General features: G+C 68.2%; 1 protein-coding gene across 10 annotated transcripts in view; it reads left to right on the top strand.

Moving 5' to 3' along the window:
* Positions 1-19111, top strand: part of DIP2A (disco interacting protein 2 homolog A) — a 62038-nt gene that overhangs the window by 39789 nt on the left and 3138 nt on the right. For 7 of the 10 annotated variants that reach the window (XM_036238080.1, XM_036238081.1, XM_036238082.1 and 4 more), the window contains 16 exons: positions 940-1076; positions 1417-1497; positions 1677-1804; positions 3179-3293; positions 7473-7674; positions 7788-7897; positions 8018-8098; positions 8177-8300; positions 12541-12662; positions 12746-12857; positions 13741-13853; positions 14240-14370; positions 15229-15397; positions 15860-16030; positions 17303-17364; positions 17886-17943. In XM_036238080.1, coding sequence (XP_036093973.1) covers positions 940-1076; positions 1417-1497; positions 1677-1804; positions 3179-3293; positions 7473-7674; positions 7788-7897; positions 8018-8098; positions 8177-8300; positions 12541-12662; positions 12746-12857; positions 13741-13853; positions 14240-14370; positions 15229-15397; positions 15860-16030; positions 17303-17364; positions 17886-17943 — 1916 coding nt within the window. Of the gene's footprint in view, positions 1-939; positions 1077-1416; positions 1498-1676; positions 1805-3178; positions 3294-7472; positions 7675-7787; positions 7898-8017; positions 8099-8176; positions 8301-12540; positions 12663-12745; positions 12858-13740; positions 13854-14239; positions 14371-15228; positions 15398-15859; positions 16031-17302; positions 17365-17885; positions 17944-19111 lie in introns of those variants that run through there. The other 3 variants (XM_036238078.1, XM_036238077.1, XR_004956158.1) reach the window with 2 other exon arrangements.

The following is a 19111-nucleotide window of genomic DNA, read 5'->3' as shown; positions in this document are numbered from 1 at the left end:
CTTAGATATCAGTGTTTGTTATCTGCTAGTGAAAAGTGGACCAGATGGGTCGTGCACGCAGGACGCCCCTCAGTGTGTGCGCACAGTGAGGGGCACAGTGCTCCTCGGGGCGAGGTCTGTTAGGACAGTCGAAGAGCCGATCGACATGGCGACTCGCTTTGGGCAGAGGTGCAGCCTTCACCGCGTTGGCCCCACAGGGGTTGCGTTGGCCACCACGAGAGGCATTTTGGCCTTTCGTGCCTTTCCGTGATCCAGATTAGGGTCTCTGGCATCATCCGGGGTGCTCGCGTGCATGCGGGAGTGGGCGCGGGCCGAGTGCCGCCTCCCTTAGTCGGCTGCCCCCAGCCTTCTCCCCGCTGAGCCTTTGACCCACTCACGCGTGAGCAGTAGTCACTGGCCGAACACGCCGTGTGCCTTCCCCTCACTTCCCGTCTTCGGAGGTGAGACCGTGTTCGAAAAACTCAAGAGGATGTGAAGGAGGCGCGAGGCCACAGGGCCCGGGTTCATTTCATTCATCCCGAGAGGCTCAGTGCTATTCTGTGGCCGCCTGCTCTGCGGTCGGGCTGGGCAGCCTGGGGCTTCTGGGACCGGACCCGCGAGGTCCCCAGGGCCGAGGGGTGGCAGCCGGCAGGCACGTCAGGGAGGACGCTACTCAGCGCAGGCAGAGCAGGCGACAGGCTGTGGCAGGGGCCGCACGGGGCCCGTGTGGCAGGAAGGGCCCGGGCGTCCGTCGGGTCCGCCAGCGGCGGGGCAGGAGCCCGCGGGGGCAGCAGGGGTGCCCCTGAGCGCGAGCCTCCCGCCCGTCCCGGCGGGTCATGGAACCGTCGCTGCCCTGTTCACGGCCTCCACGCGGTTGCACCGTGCCGGGCCTGCTCGTCCCCGCGGCTGCCGACGTAGCAGGCCCGGTGAGCAGGCCACCCAAGCGTGTCTCCTCTTCAGCTAACGTGTGCGTGGTGAAGGTGGACGGCGCCCCGTACCTGTGTAAAGCCGACGAGGTGGGGGAGCTATGTGTGGATTCCGGCGCGACCGGCTCGGCCTACTACGGGCTGCTCGGGGTCACGAGGAACGTCTTCCAGGTCGGTGCCTGCGACGGCCGGTGAGTCCCCCGCGCGCCGAGCGTCGGGGCGGCTTCTCGGCGAGGTCGTTCGCGGTCAGGCGCCCGCAGCCATGACGGGGTTGAGGCCAGCGCTCTGTGTACTGCAGCGGTCGGGGTGCCGTGAGCACCCACACGCTGGGCCAGGGTCTGGGCGCGGAGTGGGGGGCTCTCACCCGCATGCGGCGCGGCCCTGGGCGGCCTCCGCCCCTCGGCAGATGCGGGGGATGGTCGCCCCCAGAGCCACACCCTGCCCCACGGGTCCATGGGCGGGTGGGGTGGCCGTCTGCGAGCCACAGCCTGACAGCCCCCGCTCCACGCAGACCGCCCCGCTCACCGCGGCAGGAGCGCCCGTCTCCGACAGGCCCTTCACGAGGACCGGGCTGCTGGGCTTCGTCGGCCCCGTGAGTAGCCCCGCCCCAGGGCCCGCGCCCCGCAGCCTGCGGGGCCCCTCCCTCCCACGGCCGCCCTGCCCCCAGCTCGGGGCCGCCCTGGGCGTGCGCCCGGTTTCCACGTGCCCTCAGCTCCCCGTGGCGGGGTCCGCCCGCGTGGCCCGCGCCCCGACCAGCACCCGTGTCTGCAGGACGACCTGGTCTTCGTCGTGGGCAAGCTGGACGGGCTGATGGTGGTGGGCGTGCGCAGACACAATGCCGACGACGTGGTGGCCACCGCCCTGGCCGTGGAGCCCGTGAAGTTCGTCTACAGAGGCAGGTGATGCGCTGTGGCCCCCCGCACTCCCGGCCGGCCAGCGGCCGCGCGTCCTGCCCGTCAGAGGGGCCTCGCTGAGGAGGGGCAGCGTGTACGGCAGGCGCGGCAGAGTCAGCGTCCCTAGAGCCGTGCAGCCCTTGAAGGGCATGGGACCCGCGTGTACCAGCGGGCTCGGGCCACGTGCACAGCCACGCACGCTGGGACCCCAAGTGCTGTGTCCCCCAAAAGCCTCAGAGGCCGCGTCTCCCTTCTCCCAGGGCCGTGCGAGACACGGCGACCCCGCCTGGCTCCCGGGGACAGTCAGTTCACCTTTCTGGCTGTCGGGCAAGCACCTGCCAGACTCTCATTCCCCCTGAGCTGATGCACGGATCCCCGGCCTAGGCCCCGTCCGGCCCCCGAACTCCTCGTCGTGGGGACCTGGGCCCCGGTGCTGGTCGGCCGCAGGGGGCTGCACCTTTCAGCCCGTTCTTCTCAGGAGGTGCTTTCGTTGCTTGGACCGGGTGCCTGCGAGCCCGGCCAGACCCTGCCTCTGAGCAGACCCTCAAGGAGCCACAGCGGCTCCTGCCGACGCAGGGGCAGCTCGGCCTGCTGCCTGCGCCCAGTCAGGGCGGCAGGCGTGGGGGAGCCATCCAGGAGGAACCCTCAGGGCAGGCCTGTGGGCGCACACCGCCTGGCGCGTCCCAGGTGCCACCGCCCGTCCTCACGCTGCGGGTGCGAGCGTCCGCAGGGGGCCGTCAGGGCAGCCGCCGCTCCCTGGGCTGCGCGCCTCCTCGCACGGCCACCAGGAGCTGATGTGGCCTGGGGGCGGAGGCTCTGCTCGGAGCGTGGCAGCCCGGGCAGTCGGCTGGGTGTGGGGCGGTGGCGCCCCAGGGACGAGCATCCCAAGGTAGAGCCACAGCCCGCTGAGCGCGGCCGCCACTGGGCGTCAGCAGCGTGACAGGAGCCGAAGAAACCACAAGAAACCACTGTCCACAAAGAGCAGGACAGACGGCGTGAGCCGCAGGGCGGCGGCCGCCAGGGCAAGACGGGACGAGCTGGGGATTCAGGCCGAGGGGCCGCTCCGGAGGCGGATGGGACGTTTGGAAGAAGCGTGGAGAGAGATGGGCAGGGAGCAGAGTTAAAAGTACAGTTCGTGGAATGCGCAGGCAGGTTTTTGCACAATCGGGCAGGTTTTCCTTTAGCCACGTGCCGGGCATTTCTGCTTCGCGCGAAGCCCCCTCTGCTTCTGCGAGTCGGCGCGTCAGTGCGTCTCAGCCGCGGCCGAGGGGACCGGTGGCCGGTGGCTCTGTACATCCTCGGCAGGCAGCCCCTGTCGCGCCGGCCGCGCAGGCGAGAGGGCGCCCTTTGCCGCGCGGTCACGTTCGCCCTCGTGCTCAGGATCGCCGTGTTCTCGGTGACGGTGCTGCATGACGACCGGGTGGTGCTGGTGGCGGAGCAGCGGCCGGACGCCTCCGAGGAGGACAGCTTCCAGTGGATGGGCCGCGTGCTGCAGGTAGGCGCGCGGCGCCCCGGCCCCTCCCTCCGCCTGCGTGGCGTCGGCAGCCGTCTCGGTTCTGGAGCGCCCCGTCGCCCTGGGCTCGCCCACGGGGCAGGACCGAGCCTCTGGGCTTGCAGAACTGCCCCCCCCGCCCCTGCACGCAGGAGGCACGAGACACGCCGGCCCGTGACGGCGCAGGGACGGTAGTTTGAAGGCGCGTGACCCCACACAAGGGACAGCGCGTCGCTCTCCGATGCCAGTCCCAAAAGCTGCTGGCAGGCGGAGGCTTTAACACGCAGACGCCTGCGCACAGCGCGGCCGGCCCGGGCGGACCGGACACATGCACACGCCGCCTCTGCCCCCGCGGCCCTCGGCGGTTTGCCGCGGCGCTGGCGGGCTCTGCCGCGAGTCCCCAGCGCCACTCTCTGGGTTCCGCAGCGGCTGCAGGCCCTGCCTGCCTGGGACGTGCGCCCCTCGGGGGGGGGGGTGCTGCCACCTGCCCCCCGCACGTCCGCATTCGCGTCTTCAGGTGTCGAGCAGAGCTCGGCGTGTGCTCTTTGGTGGGACGGGGCGGCCCGGGAGGGTGTCGCTCAGCTTTACCGGCGTGACTCGCGTGTGGAGCGAGCCCATTCTTAAGAGGCAGGTGGTGAGTTCTGACACCTGAGTAATTGGGACAGGGAACTCGCTGTGTCCCTGGGTGGCCAGTCCCGAGACCCTCCGGTGGCTCTGTGTCACTGGACAACGTGCTCCCCGAGGGGCCACGGGTGCCCCCGCCGCCCGCGCCCTCAGCGTGGGCGGGCCCCGCGTGCAGCCGCGTGGGCCAGCTCGCTCCGCTCGTTGCTGAGCTGGGCCCCTTCGTGTCTGCTCAGCCTGGTGGGCGTTGGGGCCGTCGCTTTTTGGCGACTGTGAGCGGAGCTGCTGTGGCCCGGAGGACGACTCTGCGGGTGGGTGTCAGTTCCGGCCACTCCGCAGGGATGGGCTGTGGTGTCCCCGACACCTCCGCGCCCCTCCGCCTCGGGGGCATCAGAAGCAAAGCCCAGACGTCCCCCCGTCACGCCCTCTGTGAGGACGTCGGGTGTTTATGCCCATGAGAAGAAATGCCGCGGTCACGGCTTAAAAATCAAGTTTTCTTTTAGTTCTGTTCACGGAGGGCGGCGTGGCAGCCCACGGGGGAGGACGCGGGGACGTGACGTCCGTCCGCGCGGTGCCCCCCCCCCGGGGGGCCCGGCAGCATCGCCGCTCACGCTCACGAAGCCCTTTTCCTGGCGACGGGGACATCTCAGGCCCACGCCCCAGCGGCTCCCTGGCACAGGGTGCAGCGTGCGCCCCGCAGTCACGCGCCATGCGTCGCGCCCGGGACTGGCCGCCCTGGCGCTGGCCGTCGTGCCTTCTGACCCCGTCACCCGGCTCAGGCCTCCCCTGGCTCTCGTGGCCGCCAGGCCGCTTTCCGTGGCCACAGCCAGCCGTTGCGACGTGCTTTTTAAGTTCTGCGTGGGAGCGAGGTCGTGTGGTGGTGTCTTCCTCGGTCTGGCTCACGTCGCTTGGCGCGGCGCCCTCGTGGCCGTCCACGTTGCCGGTGGCAGGATGTCGCCCTTTTTGTGGCCGAGCGACATCCGCTCGTGTGGCCGTGCCGCTGCTTTGCCCACTCATCCCTCGGGACCCTTCGGGTGCTCCCGCGTCTCGGCTGTCGTGAATGACGCGGCAGTGAACACGGGTGCGGGTGTCTTTCCAAATTAAATTTTTTGTTTTCTTTAGAGAAACACTCAAGAGTGGAATTGCTGGGTCGCGTGCTGGTTCTGGTTTTGGTTTTTCGGGGAGCCTCTGTGCCGTCTCCCACGGCGGCCGCACCGGCGTGCGGTCCGGCCCACGGTGCACGAGGGCGCCCTTCCCTCCCCGTCCTCGCCAGCACGTGCTCGTCGGTTTGCTGCTGACGGCCGTCCTGGCGGGCGTGAGGGGGCGCTTCATCGTGGATTTAACTTGCACTTCCTGACGATTAGTGACGTCGGGCATCTTGTCACATACCTACAGGCCACCTGTGTGTCCTCTCTCGGAAAATACCCACTCAGGTCTTCTGCCCACTTTGTAACTAAATTGGGAGTGTTTGTGCTGGCGAGCTGTATGAGTTCTCCCTAGGTCTCGGGTCTCATCCCCTTGTCAGACACAGGCCCCGCCCCTCCCCTCCCGTGGGCGGCTCAGACACAGGCCCCTCCCCTCCCGTAGGCCGCCTTCCCATCCCCTGACGGCTCCCTTCGCTAGTCGGAAGCTCATGCGTTCGATCTGGTCCCACGTGTTCGTTTTTTATTTTGTTACCGTTGCTTTTGGTGTCAAATTCAAAAAATTGTCACCAAGACTCACGTCAGGGAGGTTAGTACCTGTGTTTTCTTCTAGGGGTTTTATGCTTTCGGGTCTCACGTCCAAGTCTTTAATCCATGGACGTTCACCTGTGTGCAAGGTTGAAGACGGGGGCCTGGGTTCGTGGCCCTGCGGGTGGCCATCCAGAGCTCCCAGCGCTAGGCGCGTGGGCCTGGTGCGGCTTCGCCCCTGGGCGCCGCACTTCGTCCCGTGCACCCGTGTCTGTCGGTGCCGCGCTTGGCGTCCCAGTTCAAGGCCAGGCGTGGGGTGCCTCCAGCTGTGCTCTCAAGATTGCTTTGGCTGTTGGCCTTCCATGGTGCCACACAGATTTCAGGATTGTTTGGGGTTTTTTTGTGAGAAGTGCCGCTGGCACCCCGGTGGGGACTGCAGTGGGCGTGTGGACGGCCGTGGGCGGCGGTGTTTGGCCCGCCGCGCTCTGACCCGCGAGCACGGCCGGGCTCCCCTCTCCTGTCTCCCCAGGGCCTCGGCGTCCTTGGCCGGGTTTATTCCTACGTATTTTGTTCTTTTCGATGTAGTCGTGAGTAGAATTGTTTTGAATTTATCTTTCCGATAGTTATTAGTGTGTGGAAAAGCAACAGGTTTTTGTATATTGCTTTTATAGCCCGAAACTTTGCTGAAGTCATTTATCGTTTCTAACAGGTTTTTGGTGGAGTCTTCAGAATTGACTACATATAAATCCTGGTGTCCTCAAGTAGAGAAAATTTTACTTTTTCCTTTCCAATTTGGACGCCTTTTGTTTCTTCTTCTTTCTTTCTTTGCCTCGCCCGGCTGCTCCGGCTAGAACCTCCCGTGCTGGGTTGAACGAAGCGGTGAGAGCAGGCGCCGCCGTCCGGCTCCTGATCCGAGAGGACTGGCCTCAGCGTCTCGCCGTCGCCTGCGCTGTCGGCTGCGGGCTCCTCGGGCCTTTGCACGTTGAGGCGTGTTCGCTCTGTAGCCACGGGGCTGAGAGTTTTTGTCTTAACAATAATTTCTGATGTAATTAAATATCTAGTCACTCTTCAGATTTCCCTGCTTATCCGATGTTTAGTATGTTTGTTAGACTCGGGATCAAAATGAGGTAAAAAACTGCGCTTGTTTGAACAGGTCGTCAGTCTTTTTTAATCCGTAGACTCCCACATTGTGAGTCGGTGCTGCTGGTTTCACCGCAGACCCGAGACCACGGGGTCCCTGCTCAGCTCACTGGTGTCCCGTGTCCCAACCGAACTGGCCGGATCGCGCGCCACCTGGGGCCACGGCACACCACAGTCTCGGGTAACGGTCCATGCGCGGCCCCGTGCGCGGCCTCAAAGCAGACTTCGAGAGCAGCGAAGCTGGTTGTCCCTGCTTCTGCCCACGGGGCGCGCCCACGCTGTCCAGTCCCCTCGGGTAGGCTCCCTCTGGGGGCCGCGCCAGCAGCCGGGTTCCCGTCGGCGGCGGTCATTGGTCCACCTTTGCCCCCAGTGGTCAGGGAGTGCTCTTCAGGGCTCCGAGTGCTCCGTGCGCACAGTTGAGTCTGGAGCGGGGCGTCCTCAGAGGGGCCCAGCTCCTGCCCCGACACCGACCGCTGCCCCCGCGGGAAGCCGCCTCACGCGGCCTACGTGATGTCTGACTGTCCGCGTTTCAACGCGAGCGGTTACAGCCTTGTGACCACACGTACCCAGACGTGTGCGTGTGTGTGAGAGAGAGAGAGACAAATGCTGGAGAAAGTGTACACGTCTCTCCGTCTGGTTTTCTCATTTGACACAATGTCCCCGAGGCGCCCCGTCTCCCTGCGCTCCGGTCGGAATGCCCTCACTGCGCGTGCCGCAGCCGCAGCCCCTGCCGCCCCGTGTCCTCCCCCAGGCCATCGACGGCATCCACCAGGTGGGCGTGTACTGCCTGGCCCTGGTTCCCGCCAACAGCTTGCCCAAGGCCCCGCTCGGCGGGGTTCACGTCTCCGAAGCCAAGCAGCGCTTTCTGGAGGGCACGCTCCACCCCTGCAGTGTGCTGATGTGCCCTCACACCTGCGTCACCAACCTTCCCAAGCCGCGCCAGAAGCCGCCAGGTTAGTCGTGCGTCACGGCCGTAAGCGGGAGGCAGCCACACGCAGGGCCGAACGGCGCCCGTGCGGGTGTGGGGCGGACCCCCAGCCCCTCACACAGCCCCACCGCCTCCCAGAGGTCGGCCCTGCCTCCATGGTCCTTGGGAATCTGGTCTCCGGGAAGAGGATCGCACAGGCCTCGGGGCGGGAGCTGGCTCACCTGGAGGACAGCGACCAGGCGAGGAAGGTGAGGGCCCAGCGCCGGGCGGGTGAGGGGCGCGTCTCCCCGTGGGGGGAGCGGGTGAGGGGCGTGTCTCCTGGGGGGGGGGGGCAGGCGAGGGGGCGCTGAGCCCCTCGCCTCCGCCAGTTCCTGTTCCTGCCGGACGTGCTGCAGTGGCGGGCCCACACCACCCCCGACCACCCCCTGTTTCTGCTGCTGAACGCCAAGGTGAGCAGCACCTCGCGGCCGGGCCGGGCGGGGAGCAGGCTCTGCCGGCCCCGTGCTGACGCCCTCGCCACTGCCTAGGGCACGGTCACAAGCACAGCGACCTGCGTCCAGCTGCACAGGAAGGCCGAGAGGGTGGCCGCCGCTCTGACGGAGAAGGCGAGGCTGAGCGTCGGGGACCACGTGGCCTTGGTCTATCCCCCAGGTGAGCACACCCAGCCGCGCCCGCCTCGCCTCGGCCCCTCCTTGGCCGCCCGCGGCAGGACCCCAGGGGCTGCTGGCCGTGGCCCTGCACCACTGCTGCCAGGGCCGAGCTCCCGGACGCCGCGTGGGGCCCCCGGCCTCACGGCACTCGCCGTCACCATGGCGCTGGCTCCCCGCGCGCGGCCTGCCGTCCCGCTCGTCCCGCTCTCCCCTCTGCGCTGCTGCTGTGAAGCAGACAGCCCGTCACCGCCAGCCAGGGCAGGGAGCCCCTTGGCGCCCCCGTCCTGCCCTCGGGGGCCCTCGTTTCCTGGGGGCGTCACGCCCCGACGTCGCCGTGCAGCGTCAATGCCGTTCCGGGGTCTGATCTGCAGCCCCGTCTTCCCTCCCGTCCTTGCGACCGCGTGGCCCTGCCGTGCCCCCCGGCGGGCGCGTCCCCGGGCGCCACGCTGCTCGCAGGCGCAGCGCAGACACGGGCCGCGTGGTCCGGCGCCTCGCCCGTCGCGGGATTGAGCCGCTTCGGCGGAAGCCGCGCGTCGAGTGGGCTCCAGGGGCGCTGGCGGCCGCCGCGCTCCGCATCCCGCGTGCGTCGGGAGCGGCGGGCGGAGTGAGCTGTGCCTCCGCGGGTTTCTGTGAAACGGATTTTGTTTCCTAACGTGCTCTGGGGGTGACCAAGCTACAAACTCGTGGGTCTAAGCGTATTTCGCAGGTTTCGTTCCTTTCAGTTTTTCTTTATTGGGGCTCAGATTGCCTCATCTTTGGCCAAAGGGGTGTCTTCTGTGGCTCTCGAGTCTTGCACGGGGCCTCTGGGCCCTGGAGGCCTCGCGGTGGGTGGGCCCGGCTGCCCCAGGCCCGTCCGTGCCCGTCCGGCCCCCACCTGCGCTCAGCCGTCTGCCCACAGAGCTGTTCCCGTGCTGCGGGGCGGAGTCCGGGCAGCAGCGGCCGAGCCACAGCTGCCCCCCGGGCTCCGAGGGCCGGTGCCTCCCGCGTCGACGCCGCCCCGCACCGGCTCGGGGCGACAGGCCTTTTTGAAACCGCGTGTCACGGCGCGGTCTCCCCACCAGGAGTCCCGACGGCAGGCCGGGACCGGGCGGGGTTCACGGCACCCCGCGTCCCGTGTCCCGCGTGGCGTCGCCGCATCAGCAGCCGTGACTCTCTGACCCCGGCCGGAGGTGGGAAGCACTTCGTGGCCACGCGCTGGCCGTCCCCACCCCTCCCACGGCGTCCATCCCCCGCCCTGCGGCCGGCCGCCCCTGCCCGCTGTCCGGGGCCGGGTCTGTCGTCGGCACCCCGGAGGCTCGCGGGGCCGCCCGAGCCCGTGCTCGCTGGCAGCAGGGTGCTCGCTGCAGCGGAGGGCCCCTCCTGCTGTGCAGACCCCTTGACGCGCGCCTCTTTCCCGCGCATCCTGCGTCGGTTGCTGCGTTGCCTCCTGGCCCCGCACGTCCCGGCTGACGAGAACCTGGTTTCCTCCCTGAGACTCTCGCTGTCTTTTGCCCGATGCCAAAAGGGACGTTTCCCTTTCTTAAAGCCCAGGACGCTGGTTGCTGAGGGCCGGCGGCGTCGCGTACGCGGGAGGCCCCCTTAGGCAGCTTCAGGCCCCGCAGCCCCAGGCAGCGTCCTCGGGCTCTTCCCGCCGAGCCTCCCGGCGCTGACGGCCTCCGTGCCCCCTGCGCCCGTGGGGGGGCGCGTCCCGCCCGCCGCGGTCGGCATTTTCTGTCGTCGGGGTTTTGAGACACACCCCCCCCCCCCCGCCCCTGGCCGTGCCTGGAGTCCCCTCCACCCTCGTCTTCGATTCTGATTTCTAGTTTTCTCGTTTCTCACTTTTCCGTAATTCTGATCACTGTTATTCTTTCATGTTTTGTATCACCTTCTTACAGCGTTTTAGCACGTTTAAAAGTAGTGTTTTTCCGTTGTCTGCTTGTATGACTTTGTGGGGACGTGACCTCGTGCCGGCCAGCTTTTCGAGGTCTCCGGGCTGCGCCCCGACTGCACTCGCACCCTGGCCCGTCGCTGCTCTTGTCTGCACACCGCCCGACGCGCCCTCCACCTCCACCAGCGTCTCCTCCCGTGGGGGGCCCTGCCTGCCTTTGGGGCGAATCGCTGTTCTGCACCTTCCCCAGCGAACGGTGGGGGGCGGCGTCCTCGCTGCCCCCGCTGCCCGGCCAGACCCACAGTTCTGGCGACGCGCCGGCCCCGGCAGCCCGTCGGCCCTGCGTGCCCCCCGCCTCGAGGCCTCAGCTCTGCGAGTGGGTCGCCTGGCGCCACGGCCGGCCGCAGTGGTGCCGCACTGCCTGTCCCGCCGGGGGGCTGCGGCGTCCTGCCCAGAACCTTCCAGGCTCCTTTTCCCCGGTCGAGGTGTCACTGGGACGGCCCAGCTCGGGCCCTTCTCCACTTCCTCGTGCGCTCAGCCTCCGGCCTCTCGCTTCCTCCCCGGGAGGAGCCGCTCGGTGCGGCCGCCTCCCTCTTCCTCAGCTTCCGGAGCCCACGTCGCGTGTGGCTCCCCTGCCGGGCCCAGGTCTGCTCCACGCGGACACCACCCTCCTGACCTGCAGGCCCCTCGTCCAGGCCCCAGAGTGAGCAGCTCTTCTTGGCTGATCTGCTGGGACGCCGGTCGCACTCGGCCTTTCTCTGTGCAGGGGCTCCTGCCGCCGCGGGAGCCGGCCGGCGGCCGAGAGCCCGGCTCGCCTGAGGGCGCAGAGCCCAGGCCTTCCACGGCGTCGCCGTTGCCCGCAGCGCCCGACGCGCTGGGCCTGTTCCTCCGGGGGACTGGAGCCCGCGCGTACGAGGCCGCGGGGAGCACCCCGAGAGGCGGGGCCAGGCTGGGGATGCCCCGGCTGCAGCCCCCCCTCCCCGGGCCCCTCGCCGTCCACACTGCAGGAGCTGAGAGCCCGGGAGGACGGTTCCGGGCTCAGGGCCTGGGCTGCAGGCACGTGACATGTGGGGGGGTCCTTGGTACAGGGGAGGGGGGCTGTCGTGAGTGCGTCAGAACGCGAGGCGGGGAGGACGGCAGGGCCGGCGCCTCGGCCTCAGGGCAGGTGGGCACTGCTGGCGGCAGTGGTCTCGGGGGAGGGCCGCGCACGCGGGCTCCGAGCCCCCCGGGACGCTGGCTGCAGGCGGGGGGCCGGATTCTCGGGGTGAGTCCAGGACTGTCCTCCGGTTTTCAGAGCGGTGGGCGGGAGGCGCAAGGGGGTGCAGGCTAGCGGGGACCCCCCCGGGGGTGCCGGAGTGGCAACAGGTGCTGTGCGAGCTTGCGGCGGGGGTGCCACCCATTCCCTGCTCTCGCCCTGCGTGGCCGCGTCTGCGGCGCGTCGGCAGAGCGCGCGTGCTGGGCTGGACGCTCACACGGCTGGCTGTGTGTGCGCCGCCCTCACTGAGGCCCGCGGGCAAGGCCAGGAGGACGTCCCGGAGCAGCGCAGGGGGAGCAGCGCTGGGGGTCCAGCCTGGCCCCGGGTGCACTCGGCCCTGCTCGTGGCCGCGTGGCCAGTTCCCGACGGAGCACTGGGACCTGCAGTCTGGGGAACCCCAGGATCAGGTTAAACACGGCGGGCTCCTCATGACTCTGGAATCAGAGTGGCCCAGGCGCCGATGTCCTGCGGCCCGAGGGTGCCAGGCTAGCCTTGTCTGAGTTGAGGGCGATTCCAGCAAGGCCTCCAGGGTGTGGGGCACGGCTGCTCCCAAGCCAGACGAGTTCAGGATGGGCCGACGGGTTCCAGGTGGCGGCTGCGAGCCCACAGGGAAGGCGCGGGAGCGGTGCCGGGTGCCGTGTGGCACTGTGTGGTTGGGAGCGAGGTGGGGTGTCGGGCCCTCCCTGCACCACAGCTGCTCCCCGAGAGGCCCCCCGGCCTCAGCCGTGACCCGTGTTGCTGCCCCAGGCCCGTGTCCCTGTGTCCCCTCTGGGGCGGACAGCTTGCCCCTCAAAGGTTTCCTCACGGCGCGCGTGGGGTGAGCCCTGTGTCTGCATCGCGCCCGGGGTGGCGGTCAGCTCACTGCCCCCTGAACCCCAGGCCGCACCCCTCCGCCCCCGTGGGCCTCACGGGTTTGCGGGGGGCGCCCCTGCAACCGGGTGGCGCCCCTGCAACCGGGTGGCCTCTGGCCCTCCCGGCTGCCACGTCAGCCGCGCCTCCCCGGGTGGCGGCGGGGCCCGCCCCCTAGAGCAGGGCGTGTCCCGCAAGCGTCCCGCATTCCTCGGCACCGGACGAACCCGCGCCTGGCCCCCTGCTCACCCTCTGACTCTCCGTCCCCAGGCGTGGACCTCATCGCCGCCTTCTACGGATGCCTGTACTGCGGCTGCGTGCCCGTCACCGTGCGGCCTCCGCACCCCCAGAACCTCGCCACCACACTCCCCACCGTCAGGATGATCGTGGAGGTGTGCGCGCCGTGGGCCCCCACCCCCGGGCGCTGGCGGGCTCCCCAGGGCCCGCGTCTCACCGCCCCCGGCCCCTGCGGCAGGTCAGCAAGTCCGTGTGTGTCCTCGCCACGCAAGCCATCGCGCGGCTGCTCAAGTCCAAGGAGGCCTCGGCCACCGTCGACGTCAGGACCTGGCCGACCGTCCTGGACACGGGTGCGTGTGCGCGGGTCCCCCACACGGCCCCGTGTCCTCTGCCGTCTCCGCCGGAGGGGCTGGGCGGGAGCAGCTGAGGGCCGTGGCAAGGGGGCCGCAGCGGGGGGCCCGGCCAGCTGCACTGCTGTGGCTGGCGGCCCCCTGCTGGGCCAGCGCACAGCTCGCAGGGTCCCTCAAGCACCTTGCACCTGTGGGAGCAGAGACCCTCGTCTGAGGCCTGTGAGCCTGTGGCCTCTCATGTCCCCGCTGGGTGGCACGCGCTCCCATCGCTCCTCCCATCACTGGGCAGTGCTGCCCACCCCATGCGATGCTTGCGGGACAACAGCAAGGGCTGGAAACCCCTGGGCCCTGCGCCCGGCCCGTCGCATCAGCCTGGGGCTGAGCGTCTCCCCCGCGGGAGACACCGCAAACCAGCAGCACCCCGCCAGCTCCTTGCTGACTCCAGGTGCACGGCCTCTTGGGTGCCCGCCAGTGAGCGGACAGGAGCCCCTTCTAGCCAGTCTCACCTGGGGGACGCCTGTCCTTGGCTCCCGGGTGCCACCCCTGAGACGCAGTCAGGGGCTGTGCTCTTGGCGCTTGCCCGACACCTTCGGCAGGCGTGGGGGTGTGTTGACGGCACCCTTGCTGTGGCCAGACTCCTCGTGCACCCTGGCTCACCCGGGCTCTGGCACCTGCATGTGGCTCTGACCTCTGCTGGCGAACGGAGCGTGCCCCTCCCCGCCCACTGTCACCGTCCCACACGCGCACGCCTCAGGAGCTGCCCTTGCACACACGCAGCCGCTCCCCGCAGCCCAGCCTCCGTCCGAGTGCCCCGTGGGTCGCCCCAGTAAGAAACGCGCCTTGCCTCCCTGTGAGAGCCTGATACCCAGTGTCTTCCGGTCAGCAGACGACATACCGAAAAAGAAGGTGGCTAGTGTGTTCAGGCCATCCTCCCCGGACATGCTCGCGTACCTGGACTTCAGCGTGTCGACCACGGGCATCTTGGCGGGCGTGAAGGTGGGTCCTCTGATCACAGCCGCGACACGGGGCGGGCAGAGGGTCTGGGTGTGGGTGTCTGAAGGCCCTGCCGCCCCCGCAGCCGGAATGGCAGGCTTGCCCCTTAGAGGCAACCCTGGGCTTAGGTCAGCCTCGGAGCAGTGCACGTGCTGCTGTGGTAAGGTGATGTCCAGCCCTCCGGACTCCAGGCTGCCTGGCCTGAGGAGCAGCGGTCCACCCCCGCGCCAGGAGCCACGTGCTCCACGGAAACTGATTGTTCCGCAGCCTTTCTCAAGAGGTCTTTAGTGCCACTGCCCATGTGGGGGTGGCCGTCTCTGGACGCGGAGGACCAGAGGCCCCTCCCCGTCCTGCGCCCGCTGAGCAGCCCGTGTTCTTTACTCCCCGAGATGTCGCACGCGGCCACCAGTGCCTTGTGCCGCTCCATAAAGCTGCAGTGTGAGCTGTACCCCTCGCGGCAGATCGCCATCTGCCTCGACCCCTACTGCGGCCTCGGCTTCGCCCTGTGGTGTCTGTGCAGGTGAGTGCCCGCGTGTGCAGCGTACAGACGAGTGTGCAGGTGAGTGTGCAGATCGTAGGCAAGGAGAGTGTGAGTGTGCAGGTGAGTGCAAGAATACGCACGTGAGTGTAGAGTACAGGAGGTATGTACAGGTAAGTAGAGGTAATAGACAGGTAAGTATACAGGTAAGTGCACAGTGCAGGTAGAGTCCAGGTAGAGCGTATAGGTGAATACAAGCAGAGTGCAGGTAAGTGAAGGTAGGATGTGAAGATCGTGTGTAGGTAGTGTCCAGGCGAGTGTAGGAAAAATGTGCGAGCGAGCGTACAAGGAGGGTGCAGATGAGTGTGCAGGTAGCGTGTGCATCTGAGTGCAGGCAGCATGTGCAGGGGACCGCAGGCGACGGCAGGTAGACTGCGCGTGAGTGGAGGAGCATGTGGGGCAGTGGAAGGAGGAAGGGTGCGGCCCAGGGTGCGGGGGCCCCTGCTGCGCCCACCTGCTGGGTTGGGGCGCAGAGCAGTTCTTCAGAACCTAACGCCCTAAGGCGCATTGCGGATGCCAGGAAGCCAGACACTCGCGGGAGCAGGCCGTTTGGCCGTGGGCGGCTTTGAGTCTGGGCCTAAGGCTGAGTGGAAGAGTAAACACATTTTGCATTAAATACAAACGCTGTTCCTGACGGGCAGTTGGGCGAGTCCTCGACCCCTCAGAACCTGGGAAGTGGCAGCAGGTCATCAGAAGCAGAGGGGGGTGGCCACGCTGCCACCACAGACCCGCCCAGGTTCAGGGGCGTGGGGGCTCACCAGGCGGTAGAGGGAGCAGCCTCCCAGTTCTCTGCGTCGCCTGGGCGGAGCCTCGCGGGTGACCTGACCTTTGACCCCACAGCGTCTACTCAGGACACCAGTCGGTGCTGGTGCCCCCGCTGGAGCTGGAGAGCAACGTGTCCCTGTGGCTGTCCGCCGTGAGCCAGTACAAGGCCCGCGTCACCTTCTGCTCCTACTCGGTGATGGAGCTCTGCACCAGGGGCCTGGGCGCGCAGACCAGCGTCCTCAGGGTGAGGCCCTACGGCCGTCCGCCCACGCTCCCCGTCCCTCAGGAGTGCGCTCCAGTCGGGACCGCGGAACCTACGAACTCCACGCAGGCGGTGGCAACGGAAAACCCTGTCCAGGGCAGAGCCCCGCCGGCTCCGGCTCCCCCGGCCCCGCCCGGCAGGGAGCCCCTCCCTCCAGTCCCCGCCTGGCTCTGAGCGGATGCCGCCCCCGCGGTCCCTGCAGCCCGGGCAGGGAGAGGACGGTGTGGCTGTGGCTCGGGCAGGGGGCGGCGGGGCGGGGCAGGTGGGGACCCTCTGGCGCATGCGTTCCTAGTGTTCGAGGCCGGAGCCCGCGGCGGCGGAGCGCTTTGTGTCCTGGCCGCGGAGCGCTAGACCCGCAGAAGCGAGAGCCGCCTCCACCCCCGGGACAGCCCAGGACCGCGCTCAGGCCGCGTGCTCAGACCCCGCCCCCCGCCGCTCCCGCAGACGAAGGGCGTGAACCTGTCGTGCGTGCGCACGTGCATGGTGGTGGCCGAGGAGCGGCCGCGGATCGCGCTGACGCAGTCCTTCTCCAAGCTGTTCAAGGACCTGGGCCTACCCGCGCGCGCCGTCAGCACGACCTTCGGGTGCAGGGTGAACGTGGCCATCTGCCTGCAGGTGAGGGGCCCCGGCTGCCGGCCCAGCTGGCCCCGTGGCGTGCGTCGTCCTGCCCCCCCTTCCATCCTCTGCGCCTTTGATGTTTAACTTCCAAATAGTTTCTCTTCGAGAGCTGGAGGGTTTTATTTTAAAAGATAGTCCGCACTCTCAGTGAACAAAGGCTCATGTGGAAAAAACAGTTTTCGAACGGTGGCTATTGTCTTACCTGGAAGAACCTCTTAAATTGGATGTGACATGCAGTTAAGCGTCGCAGGGGCTCTGGCCGCCTCCCGGGCTTCGTGCTCCTGCCGGGCTGTGGGGGCGGGCGGGGGGGGGGCGCTCATCAGGGCGGAGCCGGGCCCTCGTCCCACCCCCATCCAGGAGCCACACCCCCGTACTCCGAAGGTGTCTCCACGGTGTGTTGGCGCGCGGGGCTGCGTGGGGCGCAGGAGTCTCGGCGGGCGCTCGCGCCGCCCTCGGAGCTGCACGGCGCGCCTCGCTCTCTCGCACCCCGCGCTTCTCACGTCCTTTCTGTTTGTCTCCCGTGCCGTCTCGTCCTGTCTCGCTGCGCTGGCCTCCTTGGCCTCTGTCAGCCCAACAGGCTGGGAAAGCTGGCTGAGCAGGTACGCCCTGGACCTCGACCCTGCCCTGTGGCCCCTCTGTGCTTCCCCGTGAGCTCACGTGGCCTTGTCCTCAGCTCCAGACGAACACAGCTTTCTTCTGCTCTCGCTTGGCTCACGGTGGATGCTACTTGGCACATTCCAAAAGGTTCTTTGTACTCAAATTTAAGAGCAAAGCCGTTTTCAGAATAATTTAGCACTCGTCGCCCCGCCTCTGGAGGAAGGGCCGTTTGGCCTCGGCGAGGCTGTGTTAGCTGCGTTGCCGGGGGTTCAGAGCGACGGTGAGCTCGGCCGCCCTGTGACTGGCTGCCCCTTATCCGATGAGGCAGAACGTGGCGTCCCCCGCTCCGGGCCCGCAGTGTCAGGAGGGAGGCGAGGACGTCGCCCTGGCCGAGCCCGACTGAGCCACTGCTGTGCTCGGCCCGCAGCGGGGCCAGGTCACCCGGCCAGCGGCCCGGCCCTGCCCCACAGCAGGGTCCTCCCCGTGCCGTGGGCACCGGGCGTCAGAACGGAAGCGTGACGTCACACCACCTGGCGGGTTTGCCGACGCCGTCAGGCCCGAGGGCCTTAGGGTGGCAGGCGTCGGCGCCCCTGGGCGGCCTCACTGTGCAGACACAGACGTGCTGCCGCAGGTGTGCCGAGTGTCAGGGGACCCCTGCCGCTCTCTTTCCAGGGCACGGCCGGCCCGGACCCCACCACGGTCTACGTGGACTTGAGGGCACTGCGCCATGACAGGTAACGGCGTCCGCGCGCTGCTGGGCTGTGCAGTCGCGTCTGCCCCGGCCGGCCGAGCTCCACAGGGCCCCCCCCCCTTCATCCCTGTGTCCCCGCGACTCGGTCAGTGTCCCTTTGTCTCATTCCCACGACCAGGAAGGCCAGCAGGAAGGACCATTTGATGGTTAGCTCTTTATGGGTTGAGGGCAAGTAGACCAACCAATGGCAAGGAGTTTTGCACGTGACCCCCTTGCGAGGCAGGTCTTGGTTGTCACATCGGTACGCACGTGCGGGGGGGGTGGGCAGGCGGAGCATGCCGAGGGCCCCAAAGCAGCCCGAATGAGCTCCTGCCCTGAGGGGAGGGCCCGTCCCCTGTGGCACCAAGGTCACAGCATGGTCGTGACCAAAAGCCAAGGGCCTGGGCTCTCGTCAACAGACTGGCCGTCACAGTGACACCCACTGATTACCTGGAGTCGCTGTCTTAGAGATGGTCACTTATGTAGTGGATTTCCTGCTGAAGCCTTTCTCTTGTTGATTTTTAGAGTCCGTTTGGTGGAACGGGGTTCTCCGCACAGCCTGCCGTTGACGGAGTCTGGGAAGGTAGGGGGGGCTGCAGCTCTCCCATGGACCGGGCCAGGGGACCAGGGGGCCAAGTGTCACCATGCACGCACACAGACCCGAGCCCCAGAGGGACCCCTCGGGCCAGGGCTGGACGCTGTCACGCGGTTCCAGAGCGAGGGCCAGCATAGCCACTCAGCTCAGCCCTGGCTCAGGTGGCAGCCAGGATGCGCCCCGGGAGCCCGCGGGGGACAGGGCGGGGTGTGAGAGACCACCCAGGTGAGGACCAGAGCCGGAGGCGTCAGCAGGCCGACCCAGGGCAGGTTCGGGGGAGGGAAGGGAGCCTGCTGCCTGACCAGATATGCGAGAAGACGGTGTGACCGAGGGAGCCCAGCCAGGGCACAGCAGAGAGCGGGCAGGACGCCGCGCCCGCACGGCCAGGGCCTTGCACAGCTCCTGTCACCGTCGCGGTGGGCCGAGGGCGCAGGCGGGCCGCACGCCTGCTCGGTCCTCCCGTGGCCACGGCCACCCTCAGGCAGGCAAGGGCAGCGGCCACGGGACCGGGCAGGGGCTCCGCTGGCCGGAGGTCCTGGGGGCCGTGGGCACAGGGAGGCGTGGCTGATGGGAGGGAGAGTGAACCCGCTCTCCTGGCTGAGGCGTGGGTGCAGGGCCCTCGCGGTCTCTGGCCCCGGCTGGGCGCGCGCTCAGCACGTGCGATTGAGCACTCGGACCTTCTGCGCGGAGCGTGCGCTCCCTGCCCCTCCCGCCCCCAGCAGCTGTGCGGGTGCTGCGCCCCCTCTCTCCGTGCGCTCCCTGCCCCTCCCGCCCCCGTTGCCCGCCCCCCCCATGGACTTTCTCCTCCGTGTTTCTCACCGTAACTGTGCTGATGGGTTTGGCTCTGGAAAGGGCCCTGGCTTCAGGTTCAGGTGGGCCCCACGGAGGGAGGTCAGAGCCTCCAGCAGTGTGTCCAGGAAAACAGGATGGTCTCAGGGGCGGCACGTGGCCGGGGCGCCACCACGGGGAGGAGAGCGGGGCCTGGCACTGAGCACGCAGCAGGGCCTGCACCCAGGGGCCCGGCGCTGAGCACACAGCAGAGCCTGCACCCAGGCCCTCCCTGCCCCTCGTCCCTCGTCCACCCGCCTGGCGGGCCCCACCACCATCTCCAGTTTCAGATGTGGGGAAGCCGAGGGCACAAGGTGACCAGGCCCGG

Source organism: Rousettus aegyptiacus, unplaced genomic scaffold (genome assembly GCF_014176215.1).
Source record: "Rousettus aegyptiacus isolate mRouAeg1 unplaced genomic scaffold, mRouAeg1.p scaffold_m13_p_20, whole genome shotgun sequence".
In the NCBI taxonomy this organism is placed as follows: Eukaryota; Metazoa; Chordata; class Mammalia; order Chiroptera; family Pteropodidae; genus Rousettus; species Rousettus aegyptiacus.
The sequence above is the reverse complement of the archived record's forward strand: the minus strand, read 5'-3'. Positions and strand labels throughout refer to the sequence as shown.